Source organism: Artibeus jamaicensis, unplaced genomic scaffold, assembly GCF_021234435.1.
Source record: "Artibeus jamaicensis isolate MK-2021 breed Jamaican fruit bat unplaced genomic scaffold, CSHL_Jam_final contig_834, whole genome shotgun sequence".
Taxonomy (NCBI): Eukaryota; Metazoa; Chordata; class Mammalia; order Chiroptera; family Phyllostomidae; genus Artibeus; species Artibeus jamaicensis.
In genome coordinates, this window is record NW_026521981.1 from 560,262 (window position 1) to 587,493 (window position 27,232).

General features: G+C 40.8%; 1 protein-coding gene across 2 annotated transcripts in view; it reads right to left on the reverse strand.

The window, feature by feature from the left end:
* SLC26A4 (solute carrier family 26 member 4) overlaps positions 1-26,936 on the reverse strand; it is a 52,251-nt gene extending 25,315 nt beyond the window's left edge. The window contains exons 1-10 of one of the 2 annotated variants that reach the window (XM_037150483.2): positions 26,773-26,936; positions 25,839-26,005; positions 24,404-24,543; positions 17,476-17,586; positions 15,711-15,895; positions 14,906-15,070; positions 7,444-7,596; positions 7,258-7,340; positions 3,855-4,002; positions 2,822-2,935 (exon numbers count right to left, since the gene is read on the reverse strand). In XM_037150483.2, the coding sequence (XP_037006378.2) occupies positions 2,822-2,935; positions 3,855-4,002; positions 7,258-7,340; positions 7,444-7,596; positions 14,906-15,070; positions 15,711-15,895; positions 17,476-17,586; positions 24,404-24,543; positions 25,839-26,002 (1,263 nt within the window). In that variant the 5' untranslated portion in view covers positions 26,003-26,005; positions 26,773-26,936. Of the gene's footprint in view, positions 1-2,821; positions 2,936-3,854; positions 4,003-7,257; positions 7,341-7,443; positions 7,597-14,905; positions 15,071-15,710; positions 15,896-16,610; positions 16,862-17,475; positions 17,587-24,403; positions 24,544-25,838; positions 26,006-26,772 lie in introns of those variants that run through there. The other variant, XM_037150484.2, reaches the window with a different exon arrangement.
* Positions 26,937-27,232: the final 296 nt, after the last annotated feature.

The window sequence follows — 27,232 nt, forward strand, 5'->3', positions numbered from 1 at the left end:
TTGGTGACTTTCCTTTCTTCTGTCTCAGCAGAGAAGCTAATACCCTCCCTTCCTCTTTCAACCCCTTCATTCCTCTTTCTTTCCATGCAATTTACTTGGCCAGTACTTATTGTCTACAATGAGCCACTGGCATCTCACTGTGGATGCAGGGCTCTGTGAATTGGGAGCAATATGGACACTGGAGGACAGGGACTGCAGCCAGCTGCCCAACACATGCCAAGTGAGTGGCCATCTACTTGCCAAGTTTCCGTAATAATAAGCCTCTGATTATGGGGGTCAAGGCTAATTTTGGTTACTATATTGAAATCTGTGAGTGGGGGTCCATTACTTGTACTTAATTTAATTAAGGCTGGTTTGTGGGAAATGCTGTAGATTTTGCATCTATAATCAGATTTAATTACTAGAAAGTTCACTATTCTGTTACGTGAGAGGGTAGTCAGAGCTAGAGAAGAGTTTGTAATTAGAACTCCTTTTCCATGAGCCAGTAGGAATGAGACAGGGGCACAGAAAGAACAGGTTGCAACATTGAGCTCTTCTACAATCTGCAGATGTGTTGAAACAGTTAATAACCCACCCACACTCATTATTTCGTTGGTTCATTCATTCAGCAAGTATGTGTTCAGCGGTTCTGTGACAGGTGTAATATATGTCTCGTAGGTATTAAGACACTTCTTATCATGAGGAGTTGATGACTGGAGCCATGAGCATTTACAAATACATATGTGCCAGGACTTCACGGCATCCCTGAGGTGGATACAATTATTATGCCCATTGAGGAGACGCTGAAACTGAGGCTCTAAAGTAAAACAAAACCTAAGAAGCCACGGAAGGAAAGACTAACTGGTTTATTCAGTCATGAGTCCCTGGATTTCAGTTCAGGCACTTAGACTTTTAACCCCAGAACTTAGTATATGTTTCGGTAATTAAATATCAAGCCATTTCTGTGCTTGTTTCATTCTTCAATACTGAAATCCTGGCTTCCTTCACTCCTAAATATAATACAGGCCAGTGTGTGGCTGGAGGGTATTAGCTTACCATAACACCATTATCCCTAAACCCTCTGCCAAGGAATCATTTTACATCAGCATTCCTACTTGGGCAGCCAGCCTGTGCCTCATTTGAATCTGGAGGTGACAGCGGGGCAGTGAACATCAGCAGTTGGGGATCTGCCTGTACCTGCTTACAGCCATGTGCCCTGGAGACCTTGTCAACGCTCTATCTTAAATGAAAGCAGCAGAAACCTGCTGCTGACAGTTGGCCCTGAACATGGGTACAGCTTTGGAAATCACCTCTGACCTCTTCTCCTTTGACCACAGGTCTCTACTTATGCTCCCTGGTATGGGCTAGCTTGTTTCACTTGCACCCTCAGAGCTACAAATGTTTGCATAAAAAGTGAACTTAATTTTACAAAGAAAAATTATAATAATTAAAATTAAAGTTTTGTTCAATAAGAGCCAAGAAATTGGGAGAGAGCCATTCTTCCAGCCCTGTCAAAAAAGACCCATTATAAATAAGAAAGGAGTATCATGTGTGCCTTGGGGACAACTAAAGCTCTCCCTGGGCAAGCCACTCTTGAAGTCATTGGTTTTCTCAGTCATTCTTTTTTTATGCTGATTTATAGTGTCTCTGCTCTAATAGAACCCTGTTTTAAAGATTCTGTGTGTGTGCACATGTGTATGACTATTTACTTTGGATTTGTTGTTCTCCTTTATAGTCTCAATTTACTCTTTACTCTTAAATAATAGCTCTTTCTGTGCTGGAAGGAGAAACTCTCCAGGCATAACAGAAACACAACCCCTGAGCCTGCCCCTTGCCCTCAACCACTGGATTTGGCATCCTGACTCCATGTTTGGCTGGAAAGCATGGCCTTTGAGAAAGGCTCCTCAGTTTTCTGGACAATTAAAGGAGAGGCTGTCCAGAGATTAACTGGGATGCAGGTTTTGGGGTCACCTTGTAAAGCAACAACTAAGAACACATATAAAAGGCAAGATTAAACCGACCTTCAGAACTTGAGGGGAAAAGATCTTACTCAAGAAGAAATGTCAAAACATTTTAACAAAATATTCTTGGCTAGCAAACTGTTGTTCTGTGGGACCAGAGGCCTCTGGAGGAAGTTCCTGATCCTTGTAAAGGAAATGTAAGAAAACACTCAAGTTTTCTGAAAATATAATAACTCAGTAAGCCATGAATATACTTTTACTAGGCCTTCTCTAGCTCCAGATAACAAACTGATAACAGTCAGCTTTCTGCATTATTGACTGGTTCTTTTGTCAATTGTTATTGTCCCTGGAAAAACGGGTAAATGTAACTTTCTGCCAGCTCAGCACTGACATGAAGAGATTTGAGAATTACTGCCTCAGAAAACCATCAGTGTTACGGTTTGAAAGGTTCTTGGCGAGGGGGTGAAACAAGACAACCTGGGGGAGTCAGGGGACTCAGAGCAGAAAGCATGCTCTCTCTTCTCAAAGGCTAATTGTCCTGCTCCGTTCTTGGGCAAGCCTTTCTGAACTGCTATTCCAGACCCATTCTTTCTCTCTCTCTTTTTAAAAACCTCACCCAAGGATATGCTTATTGATTTTAGAGAGAGTGGAAGGGAGAAAGAGAGAGAGAGACATCATTATGAGAGTGAAACATCTGTCAGTTGCCTCCCATACACGCCCCAAACCAAGACTGAACCAACAACCTAGGTGTGTGCCCTGACGGGGCACTGAACCCACAACCCTTTGGTGTATGGGCAGATGCTCCAACCAACTGAGCCACCTGGTCAGGGCCCAACTCATTCTTCACAGTGGATGGATATGACCACACTGTTGCTCCCTACCTGTGTCTTTCCCCCAGTGCTTTCCTGGACAGCAGTGCGGGACAAGGCAGTGGTAGCCACAAAGCAAGAGAAGAACCCGGAGAAGATGTTGCTGATCCCAAAGGCAATGAATTCCTAAGGGAGAGACTGGATGACAGTGATGCTACAAATATAATCTTTTCAAGACCCTTGCCAAATGTTTAAGGGAGAATGTTAAGGAAACAAACTCCCAAATCCACCCTGCCTGATAGTCCCAATTTAATTTTTACCACGAAAATTGCCTGGGTCCTGAAAAACATCTGGAGTTTGGGGTCCTTAGACCCTAAAGGAGGCCTCACTGCTCTCAATTGTTTTTTTAAGGTTGCTGAGGAAGAGTAACTGCTGCTTTGCTAAATTGCTTATTTCACTTCCTGGTGAGTGGCATATCTGCTACAGCTCTCACATAAAACATTTTTTTCTGCTCTCACATACAGTGTTATTTCTGTGGTTGAATATTTGCTGTGAAGCCTATTATGACTAGGAGAGCTATTATTCTGCTCGATTACTAATCATTTAACTGCTGTAATTGCTATGCTGTGCTTTCAGAAACACGCCATAACTGAGAATTTGTGAGCTCACCTGGCAACGTATCAGATGCATACAAAACCTGTCCTGTGTCATTAATTGTGCAGCAAACCATCTGAATTTAAAGTGACCATAACTATTATGAAAAGTGTTCATTTTGTCATATTATAGCCACCATTTAAAAAATCACCAGGAGGTATAGAATAACATGAAGAATTCTTATTCTGATCTAATATGTTAACTTTGAATGTTATTTATAACCTGATTGATAACTCTTTAAAAATTCTTATCACTTTAACTGGTTTCTTAAAAACCAAAGTGATGCAGTATGCATGTTTTAAAATAATTTCAAATTAGCAATGCACAAGAGGGAAACCAACTCAATAAGGACTGGTAGAAGAAACCAATCCCTTCTTTAGAAGACAAAAAATTTTTTTCCATGTATTTATTTTCAGCCCTTCAAAACCAGTTAGAAAAAGGATGACCATACCTGGTTCCCATCGATGGTGTAATCATACTTGATGGCGTATACTTTTCCTACAGACACTGCAATAGCATAAGCCACCACAGCGATGGAAAACGATGCAGCCAGCATCTTAGAAAACAAGTTGACAGGTGGCAGTGCAGGAGGCAAGAATCTAGTGAGTTTTCAAATGAAAAGTGCTATGAGTATTTGACCATAATTCTCTGTTTCCCCCTCACCAACCCGGCCACAAGTTAGACAAGAAAGCACCTGATCCAAGAGGGCAAAAGCACATAAGCACCAATGGCAGCATTCAGTTTTATACTTTTTAACCAGAAGTTGGTGCCCTCTGATTGGCTGATATTTTTGTTCTCTACCGAGAACCTACAAATGCGACCTCATTTGTACCTCTGATATGAATAAACCTGCCATTACTGGCTCTTTAATATCATAAAATCTTATGGCATGCTCTGTCCACATTAGTGTTTCTCCTTACACAATTTCATCTTAAAGATCTTTGAATTTAAAGCATATACTGGCCATAAAGTGTGATTTACCCTATATGAAGAGATGTAAGGTTTATTAAAGAAACAATATACAGTGCGAAAGAGCTAAGTGGAAAATCGGTATCTCAAGAGCCATGATATTTAGCCCTGGCCAGGAAGCTCAGCTGGTTAGAGCATTGTCCCAATATACCAAGGTTGTGGGTTTGTGGGTTTGACCCCTGGTCCGGGTACATATAAGAACCAACCAGTGAATGAATAAATAAGGGGAACATCAAATCAATGGTTCTCTCGCTCGCTTGCTCTCTCTCTCCTTCCTCATTCTCTCTCTAAAATCAATTTTTAAAAAGAGCCTTGGTATTTAAAGTCTTCTTGAGTTGAGAAAAGAATTAAATTTGTGTAATCATCAGAATGCTTCATAGTCACAACACTAATATACCCTAATGATTGTGGTGGGGTCGAATAACCACTGTTTCACAAAACCTGAGCTATACTACTAACTGTACAAAGTAAAAACAAAACAAAACAAAACAAAAACCTATTATTTTATAATCATGTGGTTGTTTCCAAATGTGAAGTTTGGGTGACGACCTTCATGAACCTGTATCTTGATGACTATCTGTATGATATAATTCCAGAGGTCTTAGGAAAAAATCTCCTTTGCACATAACTCATATAAGCCTAAAGTTCTTTCAATAAGAAATTAAAATTTCCCCTCTATAATTAGAGGGATGTGGTAAAGTAGCAATAAGATTCTTACAGACATAAGATTCTTACATGGATTCACTGGGGACTGAGTAGTCCTAGCACATGGTATTGATCCTCAACAGGATGAAAAGGAACTGCCAACAGCAGCCTTACTTTTACTCCCTTTAGGGGGACTGAAGGGGAGACAATGAAAAAGTGCGCCCACTCAACCTTTCTCTTTGCTCCTCTTGCGTTCATTGTTCTCAGCTTTAACACTACTTTTTTTTCTCTTTTCTAAGCTACTTCATCCTTTCTTCTTCAGGTTTGTTAATGTCTTTAGGCTTGTTTCTGTACCGTCACATTAGATCAGGCAGCAAAGTCTTGTCTTATGGCTTGCTTACAGTGGCATAGGCTTGGCAAATATATTCTGGGATCTCACTCTGAGATAGGTACTGTGGTAGGAAGACGGCTAAGTAAGACAAATGGGCTCACTGCCTTGCAGAGGAGCTTAGAGACCCTGGGGTCAGGCAGGTTAGGTTAGCTGACCACTCCCACAAGGTGGTCTGTCAAAGGATTCAGCTTGACTAAAGCCAAGAGCAAGAGACTAGAGATCCATTTGCAAAGGGAGAGCAGTCAGGAAAGCTCTGGATAGGGGAAGAAAGGATAACTTAGGGCAGCAGAAATGAGTTCCCCATATCAACAAATGAAACATGGATTTATGGGACCAGGCGTTTGCTGTGGACCATGCCTAAGTGTTACATCTTAGGAAGCCTGACAAAAGACGTCTATAATACATACATTTTTGTGTAGTCATTTTTAACTACTCAAATAATCTAATGTTCTGTTGAAAATGCTATCGCACAAGAAGCCACACTGTACCTTTTATTTAATTCCTTTCAACACTAGGATTTACTATCAAAATGTTGATCCTCTAAGGTAAAATTTCCCAAATATACCTGATCATAAGAATCACTTGAGACACTTTTGAAAAATATTAATTCCAAGGTCCCTCCTCTGGAAAGCCTGATTTAACAGGTTTGGGGTGAGAACCAGGAACCTATGTTAACAAGGGTCTCATTAAGTCTAAGAAACATTACAATGGATACTATGTTAATTAAGGCCCATGGAGCCAGTTGCAATTTTTCAAAGATTTTTTGAACAGATATTAGAAGAATTCATAAGATGGATCAAATGAAAAGGCAGCAGTTCCCTGTGGAATGAGCACTGGTACCCTGCTGGCCGAGATGTTACTATGGGGAGCGTGGAGGAACAAGGACTGGTGCAAGGTCCTTCGGCTAGTATTAAGAGAGGGGAAACTGGTGTTTAGTGGTTATGTAACAGCAAGTGTAGTCACAAGTGCTGTAAGTTAATGTTACAAACCTAATAAACATTTGGGCTTCTTTTAAAATGCCATGATAAAATTATAGTGTAGGGCACTTGGTCCACTCTGTGCATTTTATGAGAGATCTCATTAGTGTTTCATAACAAGCTCAAGCTGAAGTTTCAGCAGCTGTCATTACCCTTGTTTTACAAAAGAACCTCTGCCCCTCAGGGCCATAGAACTAGATAGTGTCAGAGATGGGCAAAGGACCTTAGATCTTTCCAGTCATAATTCACCAAACATACATAAAAATTCCCTTGCAGGTTATGCATTTTATTTAAAGGGACAAATGACATAAGTATTACCTAAGATTGATTAAACTAAATGATGGAGAATTTAGATTAGATGTCTCTGATTTCTTAAGCAAATTGTTCTCAGTGCAAAAAAAATTTTACTATCCATGATTCTATTTATATTATTGTAATTATTCATGTAAGTTTAAATCAGGAGTCTGGTGGTAACTGTACATGTCTTGCCACTTTTTAAGAAAGTGAAGGACAAAAGGAAATTATATGGGGGTTGCTTTTAAACGAATGGATTGAACATACTGCTTTTCTGACAGTTTGCACAAATGGGTGCTTTCTTTCTTTTTAATTTATTTAATTTAACTATTGTTACAGTACAGTTTTCTTTTACTCCCATCCCAGCTCACCCTCCGTGCTCCCCACCTTCCTCCCATTTCCACCCCTTTTAGTTTTTGTCCATGTGTCCTTTATAAATGGGTGCTTCTTTATGATCCTACACAAATAGAACTACTGAAGGAGCACCAATGAAATGAAGCTTGTAATAAAAGGTTTCATTTAAATAGAAAGTACTGACTTAATATATTAGTATTTCCTAAGAGGAATACTATACTCACCCCCTTGGGATAGATTTAACAATGCCAGCATTATAATTTTTTTCCAGGTTGGCTCCATATGAAATGGCAGTCGCAATTACTGTCTGAAATAAAACAAAAGAGGTTTTTAAGAATTCATTTGTTTTAACAATTCCTTTCTTGTCAAACTAATTAATGCTGAATTTTCTAATTATATATTCTACTTACCACAATTACTTCTATAGGAATAGGGACTGGGATTTTGTGTTTAAAGCGATCATTTAATTCCTTAACTGCCATACAGATGATAATGGTGAGTAATCCAGCAACAAAATCAGCAAGATTGGTGTTACCAATATTTTGAAAAATCTCAACCAGAGTCTGTAAAAAAATAATTTCATGTACTTCTCATATGAAAAAATCATGATATCATCATCACACAGCACTTAAAAGGAAAAGGATTCACAGGAACAAGTATAAAGGACACATGGACAAAAACTAAGGGGGGTGGAAATGGGAGGGAGGTGGAGAGCACTGGGGGGGTGGGCTGGGATGGGAGTAAAAGACAGAAAACTGTACTTGAACAATAATTAAATTTAAAAATGCTTAAAAAAAGAACTCCATGTAAAACCATAAATATATGTTGACTAATACAGAGACCATTAAACACATCCAGTCTTTGGTATGTACCTTTGACATATAAACATATCTTTGATATATGTGTATGTATGTACCTTAAGTTATTAACAATGGTTTACTTGGAGTTCTAAAACTATGGGTGATTTCTACTTTCTTATTTTTGCTATCTGCGTCTTTTACAAGAAAAATGAGATGTCTTAAAAGAAAAACATTATTATATACTGTCTCTTACTTGTAGGAAAACTTTAAAAGTTTGTATCTTAAAGTGGTTTTACAGGTGTTATTAACTGGCCTAATTTTTACCTTGTTGATATGGTATCATTGAAACCAAATACTAATAAACTAAAAAGTCCCAACTAACCAGTATTTTAGGTAAAGCTCTTGATGATGATGCAGGTGATAATAAAATACGTAAACTACTTCATATGTGTATACATATGGGCTGACCTATTCATTATGACAAAGAAAATCTATTGGATTGATATATAGGTCAAGTATAAATTTTTGGAAATTAATCTGGCACTTAGTTCAAACTTGAACTAAGATGACAAAGAAAAGTAACTCTTTCCAAATGGAGAAGTAAACCAGCTAAAGAAAAACTAGTCTTGTTTTGTAAACAGGAGGCTTCTGGGAATAGAGGGACATTAGCAAGGGAGAATCCCAGTGAAGAACACCAGTATCTTTGTTATAGCAGCTTCTGTCCTGAAGAAGGAATGGCTGGAGAAAGCTTTCATCAATTTTTTGAGACAAGTTAATCTCTCAGTGAAGGTTACTTTTCTTTAAATGAGTCCTTTTATATATTTTTTATGTGAAGATAAAGGAATGGAGCATCTTATAGTTTATAACATATATCTTATTTCTTTTTATAGATGAACCATGCTTAAAAGATTTATCATGATGGTAGGTGGAAACATTGTGCCTCCTTGCACAACCAAGTTTAAAGACAACAAAGTTTTAGTGACAAAAATGAAACCAAAACACAGAAAATTGAACTGAATGGAAGTCCTACAATAATGAACCATTCAGCCAGACAGGTAAGAGGGGCGGAGTCAGTGGCTGTAGGAGGGGGTCAGGCAGGAAAAAGCCTCAGGACAGACCCAGGAGCACAGGTAGGTGGCACTTGGTGGATCCCAGGCGTGGGGTGGCAATGGGCGGACCCATTGAGGGTGTAAGGCGGCAGGCTGACCACAGTCACACATTCGCGTGCAGATAAACCAGGCAAAGGAGCAAGTAGTGAGACAGACCATGCAGGCTAGGGCCCCAGCGACAGGAATTAAAGCCTAAAAGCACCAATTGGAAAAACTTTCAGGGTCAAGGTGCTGGGAGAAGCTCCCAGGCTCACAGAGACTTTGTTGGAGAGACCCACAGGGTCCTGGAGGGTGCACAGGCCCACACACCTGGGAACCGCCGGCACCAGGGGGAGCTTGGTTTGCTTGCGGGAAGCAGCAGAGGGGACCCAAATTAGAGATAGAGGGGAACAAAGCCATTGCCCCTCTCTGGCCCCACCCCCACATACAGCATCACAACCCAGTGACTGGGTCGCCCCACCCTGGTGAACACCTAAGGCTCTGCCGTAACAGGCATGAACAGACCAAAGCATTATGGCTCAAGAAAAACACCTCAAAGCCCCAGAGCCTATATTTCTAAGTGACCAAGAAATAGCCAACCTATCAGATGCAAAGTTCAAAACACTGGTGGTCAGGATGCTCACAGAACTGGTTGATTTTAGCCAAAAATTAGAGGAACAAATGAAGGCTAAACTAATTGAAATGAAGGGAAATGCACAGGAAACCAATAGTGATGGAAAGGAAACTGGGACTCAAATCAAGGGAGTGGACCAGAAGGAAGAAAAAAATGACCAAACAGAAAAGAATGAAGAAACAAGAATTCAAAAAAATGAGGAGAGGCTTAGGAACCTCTAGGACATTTTTAAATGCTCCAACATCTGAATTATAGGGGTATCAGAAGGGGAAGAAGAAGACAAACAAGTGGAAAACTTATTTGAACAAATCATAAAGAGAACTTCCCCAATCTGGCAAAGGAAATAGACTTCCAGGAAATCCAGGAAGCTCAGAGAGTCCCAAAGAAGATGGACCCAAGAAGGAACACACCAAGGCACATCATAATTACATCAGCCAAGATTAAAATAAAGGAAAAAATTTTAGAAGCAGCAAGAGATAAGGGGACAGTCACCTGCAAAAAAGTTCCCATCAGACTGTCAGCTGATTTCTCACAAGAGACCTTACAGGCAAGAAGGGGCTGGAAAGTGATGAAATGCAAGGACTTACATCCAAGATTGCTCTATCCAGCAAAGCTTTCATTTAGAATGGAAGGGCAGATAAAGTGCTTCTCAGATAAGGTCAGATTCAAGGAGTTCATCATCACCAAGACCTCATTATATGAAATGTTAAAGGGACTTACCTAAGAAAAAGAAGATAAAAAAGATGAACAATGAAAGGACAGCAGACTCACAGTTATTAACAACCACACCTAAAACAAAAGCAAACTAAGAGGACAGCTAGATCAGGAACAGAACTATAGAAATGGAGATCACATGAAGGGTTAGCAACAGGGGAGTGGGAGGAGGAGAAGGGGGGAGAAGGTACACAGAATAAGTAGCATAGACAGTAGGTAGAAAATAGGGAGGAGGGCAAGAATAGTATGGGAAATATAGAATCTAAAGAACTTGAGACACATGGACATAAACTAAAAGGGGGAGTGGTGGGGGAGGGGTGTGCAGGGTGGAGGGGAACAAAGGGGGGGAATGGGACAACTGTAGTGGCATAATAAATAAAATATATTTTAAAAAATTTATAATGACAATCTGATAGCAATTATATATTGTGAACATTAAGTGATCTAGGAGTTGTTGTACCAGCAAACTCAGCTCCCTGCAATACATTCAAGAGTAAAGGAATGAGGGGAGAAGTTATAATGCAAACAAAATACATTCCATCAAGTGCTTGAACTAGAGTGCAAACATTTTAACTTGGAGCAAACCTCTTGGATTTTCATTCAAAGAGTATTTTAACTCTTGCTTTAAACTCAGTACTAACAAGTATACTTTGTTTCCCAGAGTCAGTAAAAATTTCTAGATGCAGATACACTGATAATAACAAATTGAGGCAAGTGATAACAGCTCGAAAAAAAATGGAGAAACTACCACAAGCAGACATGATAATTCAAGAACTTAGCATAGAGGTACCTACCATAGAGGTAAACAGCCCTAAGTCCTGCAGTTATTGGACTCTGGCCCTTTATTTAAGCAGTACTCTGATGATGATCTTCATTAATTCATGAGATATAATATTTTGATTAACTGTCTATACAAAGAAGGTTTACTTTCAACTCAAGATGAAAAAATTCAAACTTAAAAACAATCAGAATAATTATCCTAATCATAAAAACATTTTCACCTTATAAAAGTAATCACTACAAGAGTCTCATTTAATCTGTGAGAGTCACTTAGGCCTTTGATAAAAAGCAGCTCTGTACCCTGGCTGGTGTAGCTCAGTGGATTAAGCCCCAACCCCACAAATGAAAGGGTTACTGGTTCAATTCCCAGTGGGGCACATACCTGGTTTGTGAGCATGTTTTTGAGAAGTAACCACAAATTGATGTTTCCCTCCCTCTCTCTCTCCCTCCCTTCCCCTGTCTAAAAATAAATAAATAAAATCTTTTTTTAAAAAAGCACCTCTGTTATATTAACAATGTAATAGAAGTTCCAAAAAACGAAATCAGTTTATATCACACAATTGCATCAAAAAAGGCATTTGAACATATTAGTTGCCTATATATTGAGTGATCATTCAGGATCTCTTACAAAAAGCTCTACAATAGAAAGTTTATCCTGTGTGAACTAAAACTCACCCATATAAACTGAAGTAGTCAGACTGTGTCAAAGATATAGACATGAGACTCTGAAAAACCACAGAAAATTAACCCTTATTTAGTTTATTATTAAAATACTTTCTAAAATATGTTTAAATATGGATAAACACATCCAGCCTAGTCTTCTAAATAATTCAAATCATGAAAATAAGCTTTTCAGTAATGGATAATGTCTCACTATATTTTCTCAATGCTTGGAGAATGTTATGACCATCTCATTTAAATAATTTCTTCATTCTCACCTAGCATTGCCTGGGTGTTTGAAGTCATAAGGAAAAAATATACCTGGCATTATTATATGAAGACATTTTTTAGCTAACTTCTAAAACCAAATTTATTTTACTTCATCTTATTTCTATAAATATAACAGACCCTTCATAATCACCATCTCCTGACAGTCTATATATAAGATGAAATATATATATATATATATGTGTGTGTGTATGTGTATATATATATGTATATATGTATGTGTGTGTATATATATATATATATATATATATATATATATCAACCCTTAAAGTGTTTCTTTGTTATAATGGCTTAAATTTACATACTTATATAGATTCGAAGTAATGAAACTGATCAAGCTTAGGAGTGGCTTTCAAAACTCTCACCATCTGGGCAAAATTTCAATGTGTTCTTCCTTTTTGTTAAGGGAAAAATGGGGCAGGTAGCATCAATCTAATAAGTAGATTTCTTTGGTCTACTGAGACAAACTATTCAAAGTGAATGGTGGGAAAATAATCACTCTGAACTAGACTTTGTGATTTACTTAGAAATTGAGTAGCTACATGGTAGCATGAAGAGTATTACTAATTCTAAATTCTCCTTTCTGCATCCCCTACCCAGTATCTTTGGCATTTGTAAATTAATGTCTACATATTTTTTCTCTTCCAGTATTTCATCCTCCATTTTTTGTATTCATTATTTCCTGTTATTTTTTGTGGGGTCAAAGGGTCAATCCAAAGTACAACCTTATAACAAAAGAAATGTTGACTACATTCTCGGGCATGAATCTAACAATAATCTTACAGTCTTTCTTGGAAGAATCCACTACCACTCTGCATTTGTTGAAGGATTCTTTCATGAATAATTGCAATTGGTAATGTCATCAGCAAAATTCTCTGTTCACTTACTGAGTGGCTCATTCAAGCCTTACACAATCATTTCCCAACATACTGATTCTTTCTTCTCAGAAGAGGAAGCTTATATTCACCATCACACAAGGATGATTGAAAAACATCTTCATCCAATGTGGCTGACCTGGAAGGAATTCTGGCAAAATTCTATGACAGATTGTTGCCTGAGACTTAAGAATAATGTTTAACAGGACATGTTACATAATGATTGTGTTTGGCTTCAAAACCCTTTCTTTGACCTTGTTCTAGTGTTTTCTGGTTACTTTGTCCTTGTTGATAATGAGATCTTTGGCAGCAAGCTTCCCCTTAAACACAGTCCTAGGAGATCAGAAGAACTACTTCAGTTCTCTATCTGCACAGGTCCAACAATGGCCAGGGACCCAGGATAAACACTGGTCTAGGCCCCCCATGATCTGTGTGGATGCTGATCTAGCAATGTTCACACAAGGTGAGTACACTCAAGAACGGGTATCTTGGTGGATTCAGGAACCAGTGGGTTTGTATAGGGAATGAACAGTGCCTGGCATATGGTAGGAAGTCAATAAGTATTAACTGAACAGCTGAATTGAATTAACAATGAAGGGAGAAATGAATGAATACTTGATGGAGAAAGTATGAAAGCATGAAAAAGCAAGCTGTGTGAGGAGGTGTCAAAGTGAGAGAGCCTGTCAGAAAAAGGCAGTCGAAAGGTTTCAAAGTGAACCCAGGACTTGGTAGAAAAAAAGCAACAATGACAAAAATAATTTTGAATAAAAAAACAGCCTGAAAAAAGTCTGCACTCATGTGCTCTAATGGGTTGAGTGCCTGGGAAGTGAACAGTAAGCTCAATGAGGTCTGTTCATTATGATAATGACAATAATAATAATAATATTACTATGAGTTTTGACTATGTGCCAGATATTGTGCCAAGGGCTATACACAATTGTTCTTTTTTAATCCTCACAACTCTACGAGGTACTATTGTTATCCCCATTTTCCAATTGAGAACCCTGAGGTTTGGGGAAATATAACATGCCCCAAATCATATGGGCAGTAGGTGGAACCAAGACTACGACTCAAACTTACTGAAGTTCAAAGTCCATGATCTTAATTACTGGGTTATACTGTCTCCTCCACCAGTGCTTAGCACAGTACCTGACCTGTAGTAGGCACCGGATAATAATATTTGTTGAACGGATGGAATAATGTGGGATTATAGTACTGTTGTGAAACTGAGCAAATTCCTGACCATCTCACTATTTTTTAGATATGTGCGCATTACCTTACATTGTTTTAGAAGCTAGTACATGGATCATTAAAGACTCCATCCTAAATGTTGATACATTATTTTTTCTTAATATCGTTCCCTCCAAGCTAGAGTGACATTATGTCACTATCATCATCACTTTTCAACCTAACTAATGTGATTTACATCTTTCTTTTGCATCTGTTTTTCATGTTGAATCATCTCTGAATCTAATGTTCCTTTTCATCCATAACTGCTAAGATATTTACATTATACATTTTATGGACTCTCACAGTTAAAAATGGCTTTCAAGTTACATGTCCAATTGTTTCATTTTACAAATAAAAAAGAAAAGAAGCCTTGAGATGTGAGATAGTAATTTCAAAATAACTGCTTTCATTGAGTACTTGTTCTCTGTCAGCCTCTGGGCCAAAGTGCTTCTCATCTATCCTTATTTGACTCAGTTGGCAGATACTTTTACCAACTCCATTTTGAATCCAGGTCATCCACTTCCAAACCTGAGCTTTTTTTCAGCCGCTATCTATGTGCCAGAGGCCGCTTAGCTTGTCAGAGGTAAAACTGAGACTGGAGCTCCAGCCTCTTGCATCTTAGATCAGTTATGGGGACCATTTCTGATGTTACTCCTGATCCTATTGCTTCTTTTAGAAAAGAATGCTTTCAATGGGTCCCAGAGTATGGCACAGAGGCATATAGGCTCTACAGACTCAGGTTAGAGAAGAAAAAAAAACATTGTTCTTAGTGAGACATCCCTAGAGTAAGAAGAAACACTTACATAGATAATAGAGAGAACGCCATCATAGTTTTTGGTTGAAACGTTGAGGATGATCTTTAGCTGTGAAACCAACACTTGGAAGGCAGCAGCTGTCGTGAATCCACCAATCAAAGGATCAGCCAAGTACCTCACTATAAATCCAATCTGCAAACCCCCAAACACCAACTAGATCAAGAAAAGGAAGGAAAAATTAGATGTTTGCCTGGGAGAAGAAACCACTCCCTTGAACTACTAACAAATTAAAGTTAACAACAATTTAAACTCTGGTATCTGGCCTATAACACAAAAATAGTTGTAGGAAAAGAATCTGAATTTCTTAATGCTATATCTCTCCTCTCCATCACTCTAAAACTTAAAAACCATGGGTAATATGAGCCTTGAGATATTTCTAGATATGTACTAAGAAAAATAAAATATAATGTAGCTTATTTCTGTGAGCTTTTACAAAGATAACAAGAAATAGGTTATTCTGACTACTGAACTGTTAACTACTGGACTGAAAATTAAAGACATGATTTAGAATTGACCTTATTTTATCACATTATCTGCACGACTAGAAATGCCTTCCTTCTACTGATGTAATTGTTCCCCTCCCCTTTCTCGTAAATTCCCAGTGCTTAGCCTCCTAATTGGAACATTTTTGGGGCTTCTACCTGAATCAATGCCTCTGGAACAGCTATTCTTATTGAGCTCAGTAAATGATTATTGTTTCCCACTTTGAAGGGTCTTTTATTTTGAATCAGCAATGATTAGTTACTTCAAATAAAAATTATACCAATCTGTATTTTATTTGTAAGTCCATTACCTGTATGATCCCAACCAAAAGAGTAAGGGTGCTTGCAATCAATACTCTTGCTGCATCTCTAGCCACATTGTCTATCATGGTAACATTTGATGCAGTCCCGTTACTGCTGGGTATTAAAAATTTTTCGTCTGGGGCCAGGCTCAGAACAACAGATCCCACCATTAAACTGACCACCGGGAAAGGTCCTGGGGGGAAAAAGTCTCTATCAATTAATATGTACTAATCACAAGTGTTTAGATTCAACATGTCATGTCTACATAGGATTAGAAAGATGTGTGATGTAAATTAGCAGTGATTGGGAAAATACCGCCTATTCATATAAGAAGCTAAAAAGGACTTAGAAGTGAGCAAGCAAGACCTGTAGGTAGGTTATTGCAATACAGCATTCAGGTTGCTTTCTAAGTATATGGAAACGGTGTCTAACTTTGTGTGATCTTCATGCGAAGGGAGTGGGGAGAGTTGTCAGGAGAAGTTTTCCAGCAGAGGTGGCACACAAGCCGAGTCCTTACTTGCTCTGTCTCATTTGTATGCTATAGAAGCCCATTTCCTAGAGCATCCACTGTCCTACTCTGTGAGGCTGAGTACCTTGATCAATAACCAGGGTTCAGTGTAGGGTAAAGAAACCACAAAAGGAGTGTATAGATTCCCCTTTTCTCTTTCCAGGACAATTAATTTTTTATATCAAATGACGGTTTATAAGATTCTATGTTTTAAAAGTGCTCCTTTTCTTCCAGCAACTGCTCCAGTCACTGCTGGTATGTTTACCCATGATGATGATGATCCTATCCTTCAACCATGAAGGCTTTAATGACTGTGAAGCTCAGTCCCCAAATCCACTAACTTGAAGGTCTAAATGGATAGAATACCAAAGAGGAAAAAATCAGCTTCTATGTTCCTTACCTCACCAAGCATTTGATGCTGATCAGTTCTCCCAGGTGAGGAAGTTCTTTCAATCACAAACCTCTTCCTGACTTCCTTCCACAGACAAAGCAATATGCCAGATATTGGGGGAAATACAATTAAGGACAAGGATATGGATTGGGAATATAGTGGACAGTTGTGTTTGTTTCAAGAGGATTGTCCAGGTAGACATGTCTAGTCAGCAGATGGATATAGGCACAAAATTATCAAAGTTGCAAAGTAGCATTAAAACATTTATTTACTAGAACATTCTAGCAAAAGAGAATTCAAATTTTAGGAATTGCAGGAAATAAACCTATTTTGAGTCATACCAAGAAGGAAAGCCAAGCTTAGTTTCTAAATTGCTTTGGCATGATTTTGCCAGTCTTCTGATCTTAGTGACTTAAAATAAGTACGCTCTTTAATGAAATAATGAATATGTATTTGATGAACATAATTTAGTAAACGCTAAGTTAATCTAGTAATACAGTAGTTTCAAAGATCTTGCAAAGATTTTTTCCCTGTCATATTTTGTTTCAGAAGAGAACACTCTCTAAATATAGAGTCAAATTTATTACATTTTTTAAAATAAAACCATGCTAAAATTTGAAGGTAGGCTATAATTTTAATAATTTTTAACTTCTCCTCTTCCTGTAAAAAGAGTCAAGTATAAAGCAAACTGAAGGCCTAGTATTTTGAAAGGTAAGAAGAGGCATTTGCACTATTGAATAGAAAAAGGAGGCAAAGCACTGAAGCCCTATTTCCCTAGAAATCACTAACAAAGATATGGAAGCATAATACACATAATATGGCCAAAATTACATTAAACATGAACACTGCAATTGTAGTATTTGCTTATAATTACCAACTGAGATGTGTCTCGATGTTCCAAAGATAAAGTATGTCAGGATAGGGAAAAAAGCAGAGTAGAGACCATATCCAACAGGAACTGCCGCTAGTAAAGCGTACGCCATGCCTGAAAGAACATTCAAAATGGTGGGGTTCACAAACAAACATTACAGTATATTTCTCCTGTAACAAAGAAAGGCTTTTGCATAGAGATCCTCAGTTTGCAGCTTGTCCTAAGCTTCCCCTGGTTATGCACACAGTCTGTGGCCATGCTGGGGAAATGAGTGCACCACATGAATCAACTGCTCTAGTGAGCTGGCTCGACTGCTCAGTAATTCAATTATTCACTGATCACATGAGTGGTAAAAAGAACTCAAGTCAGTGGTTGGTTAAAAAACTTTGTCAGTTCAGTCCAGAAGCTTATACCACTTTGCATGTAGGCAGTTTCATATGAACTCATTGTTTCTCTGTGTTCTCAGGGACATAGTCATTGTTGCTCTGCCCTTTCTTCTTTCTTCTTGGGAAACAGAAGTTAGATTCAAATAAAGAAAAAATGACAATTGTATTTAGCGACAGTCAAGGCAACTCCCTTGGGCTCCCCAAAAGTGACTGACCTCTCCAACCCCAGCATGAATGTCATCTGGTATGAGGAAATATCAGCCTTCCTATGGACATAGGGGCTGGAAGAGGACATGACATGTTCTTTTCCTTGGTTAGATACTTCTAACATAGTCAGTACATGTAGTCCATGTTACCTTCTCATATATCATTTACTTAAGTGGGAAAAAGTTAAGCCCTTTGGCTCTTGGGTCATTAATAAATACTCACATTTCTAACAGTAAAAAAAAAACAAAAAGTGTGGCAACAACCTAAATATCTTGGCCCACAGACACCCACAATTATTTTTTGAATGAATGCCTCAGAATATGAAAGTGGCTAACTAAATTAAATTATATTTTATACACTGTTATTCGATTAAATGAAATTGATGTGATGTATAGAAATACACTTACATGGAGATATGTAAAATACAAAGAAGTGATAAAAACAGTTAAAAAGAGTAAGTATGCATCCTCTCACCTTTGTAAAAGTACATTGTATGCATGAAAATAATCTTGAAAGATTTTCAACTTATTAGAAAGTAATTCACGTATGCAAAAAGACTATAACAGAATCCACCATCCAGCTTAAGAAATGAGCGATTTTTGCCAGTGCAGTTGAAACTTCCTGTATGCTCTTCCTCAACTGCACCCTCTTTCCTCCCTCCACCCCAAGAAGACCACCACCATGCTGAACTTAGTGCTTATCACTCTCAGACATTTTTATGCTTTCATATAGATGTGCATTTATGTGTCTAGCAGAACAGTCGCTAAAATATTAATGGGTTGCAATACATCAGGGTTGTGGGTTTGATCCTCAGTCAGGGAACATACAAGGATCAACCAATGAATGAATAAATAAATCAAACAAATTCTCTCTCTCTCTCAAATAAATAAATAGGTAGATAGATAAGTAATTTTAAAATATTAATGGGTTGCCTGTATGTTAGGATCAAAGGAAACTTACAGTTTGTTGAAGAGATATTTTTTTCATGTATTTTCTAATTTCCTACAATAAGCATTCATTCATTCACTCACCAACTATTGATTATGTGCCTACCGCATCCCAGGCACTGTTCTAGGTTTGAGAAATACAGGAATAGACTAAAAAGGTCTCTGCCCTTACAGAGTTTACAATCTAGAAAAAAATCTCTGTTACTGATGCAACAGAGATAATTTAATTTTAATAAAATTAAAACAAGAAATTGCAATAACCAATTTCCCCAAGAACATGGACAAGAAAGGTAACTCCACAAAGGGAAGACAAGAAAAGAACAAGCAGGGAATGAAAACAACCTATTTGCTATATCCTTTCTTTCAAGTCCTTAAACTTCCACTTGCCTAACTCTGCTGTTCTTACAGCAATTAAAGGCCCCTGGAAAATGGGGCCTTTTTAGTTTTCATATAGTGTCCTATTTAGGGACAAGTGCTACTTAAATATATTGTAATCATCTTTATTATAACAGGATTTGGTACAACAATTTTGAAAGTATACAATTTGTAAGGAAATCTAAGCCATTGATATAAACTGGCTTTTCTGTTGTTGATATACTTCCTGTGTAGGAGAGCCCCATATACTGACACAGGGGGTGCTAGCAAACATTTGGAAGCATCTAGAAGGCAAAAATAGAAAGAAGAGAGCCGGCTCCCCATAGCTGCATGAAAAGGTAGCACTGAAAAGACCGCACTGATCTTTTGCTTATTGGGAATTTTTTTAAATAACACAAGTCAAAAAGATCCCATTATCCTTAGCAATAAGTGGCTTCTCGGTAACTTGAGCCCCACGGCTCTAATGAGCTTTCCCCAACTCCTCAGCTGTCCAGGCGCCGGGTTCTGTCCTGGACCTGCCGTCACCAAAACCAGCAGCACCGGCTCAGAAATCTCAATTTTGAGCCTCCTCTTTAACTACAGCTTCCTACACACCTGCTGCAGTATCCTTATTGCCACATTTCTTTGTCTTCACGAGGCTTCTAATGAATTAACTGATCACCTCCTCCCTATCCCTGCTGCCCTCCTGTCTTCACTGTCTCCCTGTCCATGGAATTTCATAAATACTCTGAACTCCCTCACTTCACTCTCCCTCCCCTTCTCTTTTTTTGTCTGGCAAAACCCCAATCGGGCTAACACGAAACAATCACTTTTTCCTGACAAGCATTTGAGCAGCTGGGTAAACTGGACTGAAAACATCTACATTTGGGCTGACTAGTTTCATGTAGTGATCAGAAGCCCCAGGTGGACACTTAATCCTGCCTGGCAATCCCATTACATTTCTTACAGAGGCGCTTTTCTCCTACTTCCCTAACTGCCCATCCCCCTTCTCCACACAGGTACAGTTCAGAGATGCATCTTGGACTTCATCCAAAACATTGAATCTGTGAGATGCCCCTAATCTGCCTTTTACCAAAATGTCAGACATCTCTGCATCTGCACTGTGTTGTTCGTCCTTTCTTCCTTTGAGATGGTGGAGCCGTCCCCCTCTGTCTTTAAGGAGCAACCCTCTCTCCCTCTGTCCTTAAACCCATCCACGCTTGCCTCTTCTCCTCATTTTTAGTTGTTTCTTCTCTACCTCTTGGAGCACAGATCTCTTTCTTTCTGCTAGGTCTTTCCCACTAAGTAACAAATATGTTCTAATATCTCCCATATTAAAAGAAAAAATAAATCAGTAATATTGTAATAACTATGTATGCTGCCAGATGCATCCTTGAAATATCAAGAGGACCACATTACAAAATCTGAGTGTCTCACCACTATGCTGTACACCTGAGACAAATACAGAATAATACTGAACGTACAGTGTAATTGGAAATGGAAAATAAAACTTCCTTTCACTCTACCATCATCTCTCATCTCCCTCTACTTACAGCATGTCTCTGTTCTGCTTCACAAAAAAACCTTTTTGCAAATGTTGTCTGTATTCCATTATTACACTTTCCCTTCAAGAGTATTCGACGCTATTGTCTCCTCTATCTTTTTTTAAATAAACCTCTTCCCTTGGCTTCTGATCCCATGTTCCTCCAATTGTTCTTTTACTCTAACTTCCTGAGCTCAACCTCCTCATGTTTCTTTTTTTTAAAATATTTTATTTACTTATTTTTAGAGAGAGGGGAAGGGAAGGAAAAAGAGCAGAGAAAGATCAATGTGTGGTTGCCTCTCCTGAGCTCCCTACTGGGGACCTGGCCTGCATATGGAAGCATAATACACATAATATGGCCAAAATCACATTAAACATGAACACTGCAATTGTAGTATTTGCTTATAATTACCAACTGAGATGCGTTGCGATGTTCCAAAGATAAAGTATGTCAGGATAGAAAAAAAAGCAGAGTAGAGACCATATCCAGGCATGTGCCCTGACTGGGAATCGAACTAGCGACATTTTGCTTCCCAGTCTGGCGCTCTACCTCCTCGTGTTTCTTTGTGGCCTCCTCTTCATCTTCCTGACCTCTGAGCGCTCCAGCTGTCTTCTCTTCTCATCTGCCCTTTCTCCCTAAGTAGCCTCAGGCACTCCCACTCTTTTAAATAAGCACCTCTGGAGTGATGCTTTCCTGGTTTTTATGTCTAACCCAGCCCTCTCCTCTGCCCTTCACATCTGCAGTACTTTCAACTCTGTATCTGGCATCTCTGCTTTATTGTCTCACATGCACTTCAAACTTAGCAAAAGAAAACTTGATTTTTCTGTCCCAAGTCTCAGCCAGTCTTTGCTCTTTTAATAGATGATATAACCATCTACCCAGTTGCTGAAGCCAACAACCTTGGGGGCATCTGGGATTTTCATCTACAGGTAATTCATCAGTGTATCTCAGTGATTCTTTTCCCAAAACATACACAGATCTGTGTAGCTCTCTCCACCTCCTGCTTGAACTGGTTGAAGCTGGCACACCTGTCCTCAGGGCTGAGATGAGGAGGAGGTGCTTAGGGTGCGATATTTAAGGAAGGCCCCTGAGAACAAGTGCCTGCCTCATTCTGATCCCCGTCCTACCTTAACTCATCCTGCTTACCCATCTTCCCCTCACTGCACTCCACCTGCACCAGAATTCTTTTCTTTCCTCCCTTGAAAATACTATACTCCTTTGGCCTGAAGGCATTTGCACCTTTGCCTGATATACTCCTGTCTGATCAATACATGGCTGCTCCTTTTCATCCTCCAGTCCCTAATTAAACTTCACACCCCCCCAGTAAAGCCTTCCTTGACCATTGTATCTAAAATATACTGTCTCCCAAGTTAATCCCTATTGTTGCACATTTAATCCACCACCTCTGAAATATTTATCTATCTCTTTCTTTATTTCCCCTACCTACCACTGAAAATGAGTTCTGTGGGGTCAGTATCGGTGCCTGTCAAAAACGATTGAATCCCCATGGTTGAACACTTGGCATACAGAATTGTTCTACAAATGTTACCAAGTGAATGAATAATAAATGAATGTATACATGAACCAGGTTAACCTCCCAGAAATTCACCTTACAGAGATAAGTTTCTGAAAAAAAAAAAACAAATTATTATAAAGTAAGGAACTGTTCAGTGTACAAGTTAAGATCCTCGGATTTAAAGTCTGGGTTCGAATCTCAGCTCCACCACCTACCAGCTCCATGATCTTGGGCAAGATTTAATTGATAGCTTTCTCATCTAGCTCTGGCTGGTGTGGCTCAGTGGGTTTAGCACAAGCCTGTGAACCAAAATGTTGCCAGTTCATTCCCAGTCAGGGCACATGCCTGGGTTGGGGGCCAGATCCCCAGTTGGGGGTGTGCGAGAGGGAACCAGTTGATGTTTCTCTCCTTCTCTTTCTCCTTCCGTTTCCCTCTCTCTATAAATAAGTAAATAAGTAAATAAGTAAATAAATGTGAACTTTAAAAAAAAGGAGATTCATTTCCAGGAATACAATTCAATCCTCTTCACATAATGTTTACAGTGCCATCTATTTTTTGCCAGTCTCTTTGCTAGGCACTGACTGAACAAACATGGATTTGTTGCTTCCTGTCCCCCAGAAGTCATAGGGTGTTGCCATGTCACAGCTATGAGAGCACCCTGTGCACACAGGTACTTACTTTGTTTAACTTGGGAACTGCACAGCCCCGCCGGAGGCTGCCATCCATCTCTGCGACTGGAAACACAGCTGACCAGGCTGAGACTTCACACTCGGACCACAAAACACCCTCCTCCTCTGTGGGAGTCTGCCTGTTCTGCTCTGAGTAATCTTGAGAGCTCCACAGGAAAATTTTGACTCATGAATGGCACAACAACTATTACCAACTTCTGAAGTAGTCTATTATCAACCTATCTTTTTACACACACCCCCACCCCACCCGACTTCCCTCACTTAGCAAACTTACACTGAACCTTCAGGGAAACTCAGCTCTGACAGAAAGCCATTTGCAGTCCCCTAAGGCTGCGTGCACTCCCTTAACAAGCAATGTGACATTGCATACCCCTGCCGCAGCCCTTACATCCAACTGTTGCCTACTTCCCCCCTGGACTGAGTGCCTTGAAAGCAAGTGGTGCATCTTATTCATGGCAGCATACTTAGTACCTGGCACACACAAATGCTCCATAAAATTATAATAAATAAATGAGATTTCTGTTTCATGATTGAGGGGATTAGTAGAGTTGGGGGAAGAGCAGAAGCAAGATGACAGGGAGGGAGGACAGAGGAGAATATTATTCACCAACTAGGCAACAGATTTCCAAGATGCTCATGGAAATGTGATATAAAGCCAGTTTAAAAAAAAAAAAGTAATAACCACCTACATTGGGACATTTTTCCAGAGATTAAAACAAGGGAATGGATTAAAAAGAAAGGGGGAGGGGAACAGAAAAAACACTTATGTGTAATCCAGGCTAAAATACTTTCTCCACATTCCCTTAAGCTAGTTTCAAAACTGCAGATCAAGACTATGTGTGAGAGGTAAAGTGATTTAATGGGATGCAATTACTATTTAAAAATAAGTGTAATAAAATAAGACAGTAAAAAATATCAGAGTATATCACTTGTAGTGAAGGTAAATATTCTTTGACAAAACCTGGGCTAAATGTACAAAGATCATAATGTAACACGTATTTCTTACTGTGAGTTACGGTCAGTACAAGTTGGGAAGGCACTTCTTCTGTAATAGGGCTCTGTTGGGTCCATGCAGTTGGAGAGCCAGCCTGGTTTCCCAGAAAGAGAATTCTAAGGAAGAGGAGGAGGAAAGAGGCCGCTTTCTCCACGAAAGGGCTGTAGAGGAGAAATGAGGCACTCAAGGGGGAGCAAGCATGTGGTGCAGACCTATGGAAGCCTGGGGCAAGTTATGAACTGCCTCTGGAGACTATGATGTGCAGGCACGTAGAGCTGACCACCAAAACCTTACCTTGCAGTGTGCCCACTAGTCCAGTGCTAACTCCTGAAATGATATCACTAAGCAGCCATTCCTTGATTCGGTATTTGGGGAGCCAGTCCAAGATGGGCAAGAGAGTCTTCAGCACACCAAGGGCTCTCTTCCTGGAACAACTGTCAAAAAGCAGGAAAAGTGGGCTTTCAGTCTAACCTCAACCACAAGCAATCAAAAAGTTTTGAACTGAACTCTGCTGATGTTTACAACTATTTAGAAAAAGAATGGAAATTGCAAATACCAACACTGAAATGCTTACCATGATTTTGCCAAGAGCTCTGTCTACCCTTTTAAATCCAGTGTGCTAGAAAACACAGAATTAAGTGCCTGCTCCCATCCTCTGAGAAAACATCCCTGTACAAGAACTCATTTTCTGGTCTAGCCATACGTTGATCAATGTAGAGTCTCTAAGTCTAAATGAAGATTAATTTTCAGACTTCTAACCCCAGGTGCCCTCTTCTACTTCTCTGTGTCTTTAAGCTTGAAATCAGTTTTTTTTGAAACTCTTAACATGTACACCTTGTTGTACATGTTTTTTAATGTTTTCTTAGTGTTTTTTAAATTCCACAACCACTAGATAAAAGAAAAATATATTAACAGTAAGCGAACATTCTTTGACTCTTGATAATGGGATTGTGGTTATATTTTTCAAGAGTCCGTAGAGATTTTATGTGTATATAAAATGAGAGAGAGGTGGGATTTGCTTCCAAAACAGTGTGGGTGGGCAAGTTGAAACAAGATTAACTTTGAGTAGATGACAAGATCATAAGCTGAGTGATGGGTAAAAACATGGAGAGGAAGTTCATTATACTAATATGTCTACTTTTGTATGTATTTGAAATGTTCTAAAAAATGAACTTTTTAAAAAAGAAATAAAATCTAGCAATAGTTGCCAGCTCTCTGATTCTTTTTGTTTGTGATATCTAATACGGGTGGCCCTTTTTGGCTGAGACCGTTGGAGGTTTTCCAGGTCCCACTGCCCGTTGTGAAGGACTCGGATTGGAGCGCAGCGCGCTCTCCGGGCTCTGGCTGTCATTCAGTGTCTGACTGAGTGTCATCCTGCCTAGATGAGCTTGGGGTTTCCAAGACTCCTGCTGGTCAGGTGATGGGTTTACCCATCACCTCTTCTCAATGAAGCCCCTTTCTTCCCCACTCTCCTCAAAGCCTTCACCGGAAGATACTTGGTAAAGTACCTCCAAGGAGAACTCCGTGCGTCCACAAAAGGGGAGAAGGAGAGACGGGACTCCCGGAACACACTCTCCCCAAAGATAAGTTTCTGAGACTAGAGTCAACTTCGGGCGGAGAACGGTGCAGCCTTCCTCCCACCGGGAAAGACGCGTAGCGCACCGCGCAGCCGGAGCGCGGCCTGCGGGTAGAAGCGCGGGCGTCCCCACCGCGACGGCTGACCCGCTACCTGCAGCTCTCGGCCAGTCGCTCCCGCAGCGTCCTGCGCTCCTGCAGGCGCCGCTCGCACTGCTGCTGGAAGGCGAGCTCGCTGTAGACCGGCCTTGACACCACGTAGCTGCCACTGTACCTGGGGTTAGGAGCTTCCCCCGATCTGCTGCCCGGAACTTCCATGACCTTCGAGCAGAAGGAGGTAGAGGAGGGAGAAGGAGAAGAAACAGTGAAGAAGAAGGGGCAGGGAGGGGCGACCGCGGGGTAGCCGCCTCCCGGCCCCACCTGTTGCCGCGGATGCTGGGGAGCCCGCCCCGCGCGCAGCCACCCCGGGCGCTCGGGGCCCGGCGCCCCGCGCGCACCGGCAGCTGAAGGGGGCTCCCGACGTCCGGTCCCGCAGTCGGCACCCGCTTCCCGAGGCTCCCAAACTCCGAGGAGAGTGAGCCCCGCGTGGGGGCTTCGGGAGCACGACCCAGTCAGTCCCCTCCTGCCAGCGGTCAGGGCGCTGTCCGCGTTCTGAAATCTCCCCAGACCCGCGCTGGGACCCGGGGTAGGGGAGGGCCGGGGGAGGACACGGACCGCGTTGCTCCCTCCCCGCACCGGGCTCGGGGCGCAGCCCCAGGCGCACACTGGAGAAAAGCGCAGCCCCGGGCCAGTCCCGGGACCCGCCGGCCAATCTCCGGGTCCCGAGGCTGCGCGCACTCCGGCCCGACTCTGCGCGCGGGCCGCCGCTCTCCTGCGGGCAGAACTTTGGGCGTGTGGGGCAGATCCCTTCCCCAGGTCCCTTTTCCTAGCTTCCTCCTCACTCTCAGCTTCTCAGAAAGAAGGCTGTCCGGCCCCCGGCCCGTCCGCTCCAGGCCCCCGCACTAGTCCCACCCCCCAACCAGCCGCATCTCCCCGGGAGCCGAGCCCCGCGGGGGTGGCGTGGGCTGCACCCTCCGCACGGACCTCACCTGCTGCGTCTGTGCTGCCGCCCCGCCCCGTGTGCCCCGGGCACGGCCGTTTCGCGGCCTTTATAGCGCTCGCAGAAGGCAGGGACACGTTTTATTTATGGAGCAATAGAGACACCTAAGTCGGAATGAGGGACAGGCAGGCGGCGGTTTTTCCCCCGTCTATCTTACCGGGAAAGAAATCCTACCCTCCCCTCATTCTTTCTCTTTCCCGGACAGAGAACGCTGAGAATCTTACAGGACGGGGCCACCCAGATCCTCACTCACCCACCCCACCCCCCCAGTTACTAACAGTGGCCACCAAATCAGAAGCGCCACAACCCTGGGGTACTTATTGCAGAAACGCAGAGTCCCCGTCGAAGAGGTTAGCGACTGCTGGGAGCGCGGAGCCTCGGCCGAGGCACCCAGGGAGCCCCGCTGGCTGGCGCACAGCTCTCTCTCCAGGTGGGAGGAGGAAGGGAGC